Here is a 7,142-nt window from a genome sequence, read left to right as displayed (position 1 = left end):
TAGTGGAGTAGCATCTGTTGGGGATAGAGGACTGAATAAATTTTCATCAGTTTATCCTTAATCAAGAATTTTATTCATGAGGATGTGATATTAGGAGGAGTTGCCAGGGTTGCATATTGAGGAGGAAGTAAAGTCTCTTCATTTGCACAAATAATATAATTTTTTTTTTAGGTCACAGTTCATAACAACTAGTTGATGCTAGGCGATTGATGACTATATAGAGGGTGGAAAAGTTCCATATTTGTTTAAAGCGAGACAAGGAGTCCAATTGACACTTATTTATATTAAAGAAGTAGGGTGTGTCAAAGGCAGGATGGTAGGACCGAGCACCCATATAAAGAAGAGGTGCACGGTGTGTGTGGAAAGGTTTTAACTGGTTGACTTTCGATGAATGGAATTACCGATTGATTTTCCATATCGGTAAGTTTATTACGAATCAGTATCTACGAATTTGGTTGCAGAATTAGCTTTTGTAGATTCTCCAATTTACATAATGGGTGCAGACAAAAAGCTGGTGGTACCAGACTAATGCTACTTTCGGTAGGTAGGTTGGAAAAAGGATGCAAGGCCTGAGGTTCATAACACTTAAGTTCTTTCTTCATTTGGGTGGAAAATATGATGCACTCACGGGATGGAGCAAATTTTTTTTTGAGGATCAGGAGGAGGAACAAAGTGATTTTGTCGTCTAGTCTAATATTTTTTAGATAATTGGGATGGACCAACAGAGATCACTAGATTCTTGCAGTCATTTTCTATAATGAAGTAGAAATGATAGAGCATTTTCGCGGATTTAGTTGAGAGATTGCTGACTTTACAAAAAGGTCAGGATTCTGGATGGGATACCGGTTGATTTCTAATGAAATCAGCTCAATTTTTGGTTTTATTTTGAACTGGTAGAACATTAGATCATATAGATAAAGTGGATTACGGGACGACTTAGATGCATCAAAGAGTTGATTCACACTTTAAATGAAGTTTTGTTGGGTGGAAGGGAATATAGAAGTGGATGCTTTCAACACCTAATAGGATGTTAATATCTTTCGGTTTGTTATTGAGTTCACAGTTGGAGTTTTGGCTTATATAATAATGACACTGGCTGTTAGCGAGGAAATTAAGGAAGTTAACTGCAAATATTGGGGTTGATCTTAGTGGAGGTTGTCGGAGTGAATGTGATGTAAATTTTCGTCACTTCTTCTCAATGCACTCGGATGATTAAGGTATAACAGGACATCGAATGTCTGGTCAGGTAAACCGGTTGATGTAATGACATGTTTAATTGGTATATCAGGATGGGTTGGTTTTAAACTAAGGTTATGCGTATGCAATGCATGCTATGACTATGTGTGATTTAGTTCATTGTTAAGTTTAAAACTCGGGACATGATTGAATTGTCGGCATGGTTGATTTGCCCAAGTATCACTAAATATACTTAAAGAGGCATAGTTGATTTGCCAAAGTATCACTAAATATACTTAAGGAGGCATGGTTGATTTGCCAAAGACATAGTTTAATTGTCGACATGGTTGATTTGTCATAGTCTATATAAATATACTTAAGTTGGTATGGTTGATTTGCCAAGGGCATGGTTGAATTGCTAGGTATAAATAAATATATTCTTAACGGCCTAGTTGATTTGCTGAAACATATGAAAATGCTTATTGCTTTGTTAAATTCAGTATTGGCTTTTGGTATTGCATATAGATTAAAGTTACCAAATTTGTGCAATTATTCTATGGAACTTGGAGGAATAAGGATTGTTACCCTTAACTATATGTGGGGTAAGATTGAGTCATTGTTAGATACAACCTAGGAGTTATACATTTATGGTGTTTCTTAAATGTAGGAACCTTGTTTATTGTTGGATGGATTAGAATATGGTGAGCCTATACACAGAGGCTGAGTCCACATAAGAACAGGAATGAAGTTTAAAAGTAAATAATTTAGAGTTTCGTGAATTCCGAGGACGGAATTCCTTTTGTTAAGGGGGAAGAATGTAATACCCCTAATTTCAGAAGGATATAATTGGCAATTAATTATTTTATTTTATTGTATTTTAGTTGTTTATGTGTCTATGTGAGGATGTGGTTTCATGTAATATGTTTAAATGGATTAACTGTTTAATGATAAGTTGTTTGCTTAATGCTCTGTTCGTTAAGAAGGAAGAAAATTGGATAGAAGAGAGAGAAGAAGGGAATGATGAGACATCCCTAAGGAAGAGATTATGAACTTCCTTTGTTTTGTTCAGTTGGATGGAAGAGAAGAGAAGAACCTACCAAATTCCTTTGTTTGTTAGGAGGGAGGGAGGATAGAATTTAAATTTATTTTTACCATTATACCCTTCATTATTTTTTTTCTAGTTATCATCTTTGTTACTCATTTGAACAGTACCATTAATTTCACGACATTTGTTGTTTGCTTTATTTATATATACATATATGTATATATATGTATATATATAAAATCATATTTCATCATGAATAATAATAATATAAAAAAGTACCCCACTATCTACTTGACAAATATTAAACAGGGTAATGGTTGATAAATATTAAATAGGCTGATGGTCGGCAAAACACTAGACAAGTGCATATATGTCTACTATAGTGAGCAATTGGTCAATCAAATATTTATTTCCTATTAAAATTGCACCATTTGTAGTCACATAAACTGCCTTCAACCATTTAAAATGACAAACACTTGCCAAAATCAAAATTCCAAAAGACATAACTAAAATCCACCATTCTTATGAAAAAAAAAACACATTAATATCAAAGAATGAAAAAAAAAAAATTAATAATAGAAGAAGAAATCCGGTGAAGTTAAAGACTCCAAAACAATAAACATTCAAGAGTTGGTTGAAGTTAAAGACTTCAAAATAATAATCATTCAAGGGTTGGTTGCATCATCCATCATCTTGTATAACAAATCCTTGCGTCTCTCATATGGCACGGCAAAGAATGCACTTTTGTGAGTCTGACTTTTAATAAGAAATATCAATGCATCCAACTGAAGTTCCTCAGGTACCCCAATGTTCAACAATTCTGCAAACACTTCATCTTCTGAATAGTAACGTGGTCGAGCTCTCTCAGAAATAGCAATTCTTTTTTCTGCAATTGTGAGCCTCTTTCTGCAACAAGATTTCCCCTCTCGATTGCCTCTGCTACTTTGTTAATTCCACCTCCGATAACTTCACACTCTTTCTCAAATAAATTAATCACCGACTCCTTTCTTTTTGTGCCCCTTGAAGATGTTACAGCTTCTGAATTTGGTTGAGAAGATGCACTCATGGGAGAATTTTTTTCATTGTTGTTTGAATTTTTATTAGCTTGGTTCGAACTTCCATCTCTTGCCCATCCTTGAACTTTTTTTTTTTTTGCACTTACAGCTCCATCACCATTAGCTCTATATTTTGCAAAAAGATCATACAATTTCTTATAAAATTTTATTTTAGTATGCCTCCATTTCGATGCTGATGGCTTTGCCTGTAAAATGTTTATAATAAATAAATAAATCATAACAACAATATTTGTTCTATAAATAATTTCATACCTCTATAAGGGCCTTCCAAACTTCGGGTTCTGCCTCGAACAATTTTGTTTCTGGACTCCATGAAAATCCACTTAAATTTTTGAATAGATCATAACATGTATTGAAGTTAAGTTTCAAGGTTTTCATCCGGTTTTTTATGTGGTCCTTATCAAATGGATAACCAATTTTTTCAGTGCATTTTTTTACGACATTTGAATATGCTGTAGAGGTGAATGTTCCATCAACTCTATTACCATTTTCTTCTTGCTCCAACAATGCGTCAATTAATACTTCATCCATTTCTTCTGTCCATTTTAGTGCATCCTTCTTATTTTCAGTTACGTTCATATCTTTATTCGCTTTCTTCATCATTTTCCAAGTCTGCATTTTTCAATGTCATATGAAAAATAAATATAAGAAACAATTAATCACATCAACAGATTAACACAAAAGTTTCACCACATTAGAGAAGTCACACAGACTATAAAAATGTAGGAGGTTTTATTGCTCTACTAATACGACACCAATAGATATTAAAATAGTTAAACAGGAAAAAAAATAAAATAAAATAAAATAAAACATAATTATACTCCATGTCCTAAATAATCCTCCCACATGCTAGCTGCTATTGAATTCCTTATAGCTGCTCCTTCGATAGCATCTACTTCATTATTACTTGTATCAAAGTCTTGTCTATTGTCTGGATTAGCATTAACGTGATCGTGATCAACTTCTGCAATCAATCTTTCATCCGGATCAACACCCATTAGATAATTATGAAGTATACAACAAGCCAATACAATTTCTGTCACGGTGTCAACTCCATAATGAGCTTCTGCCCCACTTGAAATAATTGGAAATCTCTTTTTTACTACTCCAAATATTCTTTCAATTACATTTCGTAAAGAAGAATGTCGGTGGTTAAATAACTCTTCCATATTCTCTGGTGCACGTGATGAGTACTCTTTCAAGTGGTAGTGCACACCTCTATATGGTGTAATCAGCCCACCATTTAGCATGTAACCTCCATCCACTAGATAATATTTACCTATAGCAATAAGTAATAAAAAAATCATTTATTTGTTTAAAAATTAAAAACTATATATTATTGTCTTTGAATTACCTGTAGGGATGATTAGTTTATCTTGACGCTCTTTTAGTGCATTTTTAATTATCCTTGAGTCAGTTGCAGTTCCTTCCCAACCCGGTAAAACATACGTAAACTTCCTGTCGAATGAGCATGCTGCTAAGACATTTTGTGTTGGGTTGTCTTTTCTTCCTCGATATCTCGGTGCATCTGTTTTAGACACTTTGACACGAATATGAGTTCCATCTATTGCTCCTACATAGTCCTAGAATTATTGAAAACACTTCTATAATTTTCATATGTAGATATAATAATGTGAATTAGTGGTTTAACAGTCTGTTACCTTGAAATACGGATAGAATCTATTGTTGTTGAGTATTTCTGGAGGGACGTCTAAACCACTAGGTTGTTGTAGAAAAATTTCTTCTAATGTGATTATTGCTCTTAACACATCATGGAAATGACGACTAATAGGGTCACCGGATCGGCAAAAAAAAAAATCGAATGGCACGGTTTTTCACATTATATGCTAATATATAGAGAAACTTGGCCACTTGCTCCTCGACTAAAGCATTTTTATTATCCTTGAGGCGACTAGTGCTACGGAGTATATGGCACAACTTGGCAAATGCATGTGGCCCCATACGAATTATGTCACGACAATTTTCATTTGAATCAAGTTTATTCATTAGTTGTTCTCTTGCTTTTTGTTTGTCTTCATTGATGTCGTTGATAGGCCTATCTATATAATGTGAACGGAATACGTCTCCCATCAAATAAAGAGCATAAACAACATAACAAATTACTTGTACCACTGCCATTCGCCGTCGTTGTTCCTAAGCATTCAATTGCCCTACGCTATCTTCCCACTAATTTTCTTTGCCACACTCATCTAAATTCTCCTCTTCATTCTCATCCTAGTTAGCATGTATATTTTCTCCAAAATTATCATGCCAATTATGTTCCTTGTCCATCTACCAAATAAATGTCATTTGTATCTAAATAATTAGTGAAACAGTTATTCAAATCACATACAATGTTATAAAGGTAAAATGTTTAATTAATATATATATATATATATATATATATACTTCTCCACAGTTATACAATTATTTAATAAATGTTTAATTAATATTTTTATTTATTAAATGGTACTGTTTAGGCATTTGATGAATAATGAAAACCTACCCACAATTTTTGATGGATTTGCAGAAACATGAACATTTCAGGTTCTTGTGTCTTCCTTATTTATGCTATTTTCTATTATGGTAGTTTTTGTAATGATTGTTAGAACACCAATTATTCAAGTTAATTTATGTAAGAACTACAGAAACATGATGGGGTTGCGATAATTTTCTACATTATACTAAAATATTTGACTTGTAGAAACAAGCTCTTCTGCTATTGTGTTGAATTGTGTATTCAAGTATCTGTGATCAGACCTGTCATCCTTAGATTTTTAACCTATGCTCTGTTCATGGTCAGAACAGTTTGGCGTTTCATAAAGCACTCTCAGAGCAACCTAAGGATCCTTTGGTAGTCACTGCATTTAGCCTTACCGTCCACAGTGGTGGAGATATGTTGGAAGCCTTAAATATAACGAACAGTATCTCTATAGCACATGACGACATCTTAAGTTAATTTAGTAGAACCTCAGAATCTGAATTTTGATGCACTGGCGGATGAGGTTATGAACAGTATCTCCAGAGCACGTGTTATATCTATTATTTTAAGTTAATTTATAAGATAATATAGAAATCCCATACTGTAGATTATCTAAAGTTCATATGCAGCATAGCAAACAGCAGATTAACATCCGATTTCAAAATTTTCACCTTGCATCAATAGCAATATATATGTATATATATAGATATAACACATGAATCAAATCTACTTGTCAATATTGTCGATCTATGTATATGTATAGAGAAGAGAAAGTGCAAGAGAGAGTTTCTTACCTGCGTGAGAGAGATCACTGGAGAGAGATTGCTAGAGAGAGTTCAACGTGAAGGTCAATTTTGTTTCTTGATAGGGTTTTGCGTGAGACGAGATGTGTAAAAGGTTTATTTTTTAATTTTTGGGAAGGATAATCTTGTAATTTAATAACTCCACTTGTTTTCTCTCTTGTCTTTCGCCCAAATTTGGGCGGATGAAAATTTATAAAACAGGAGGGATAAGCCATCCTTCCTATTATCCTTTCTCTCCATGTCTCCTTCCTACTGAACAAAGGAATTTTGTTCCTTCCCTCCTATTTTCTTTCCACCCCTCTTCCTTCCTTCCTACCGAACAGAGCCTAAGTGTTTTTAATTAATTGTTTAAATGTTTTTAAATTACAATTTTGATTATTTGCTTAATTGTCTAAATGTTTAATTGGTTATTTGAATTGTTTATTTTAATTGAATTATATGCTTAGGTGGCATTTGAATGTTTAATTAAATGTATTATTTTATTTTTAAAAATGAGGTTGGGCTTGGATAGGATTCACGGATTGTTCGGATAATGTAAATGGGTACAGTTTTTACCCATG

General features: G+C 33.4%; 1 protein-coding gene across 1 annotated transcript; it reads right to left on the bottom strand.

The window, feature by feature from the left end:
• Positions 1-3,032: 3,032 nt before the first annotated feature.
• On the bottom strand, positions 3,033-6,246 carry LOC132276161 (uncharacterized). Its single transcript, XM_059777472.1, has 5 exons — positions 6,175-6,246; positions 4,652-4,880; positions 4,119-4,576; positions 3,550-3,909; positions 3,033-3,482 (listed from the first exon to the last, which is right to left on the bottom strand). Exons 1-5 carry the CDS (start codon positions 6,244-6,246, stop codon positions 3,033-3,035), a joined length of 1,569 nt encoding a protein of 522 aa, XP_059633455.1.
• Between the last annotated feature and the right edge of the window lie 896 nt (positions 6,247-7,142).

This window comes from Cornus florida, unplaced genomic scaffold, assembly GCF_030987335.1.
Source record: "Cornus florida cultivar Cherokee Brave unplaced genomic scaffold, ASM3098733v1 CherokeeBrave_3.0.0_Hap2_Chr01, whole genome shotgun sequence".
Taxonomy (NCBI): Eukaryota; Viridiplantae; Streptophyta; class Magnoliopsida; order Cornales; family Cornaceae; genus Cornus; species Cornus florida.
This window is presented reverse-complemented; position numbering and strand designations above follow the sequence as displayed.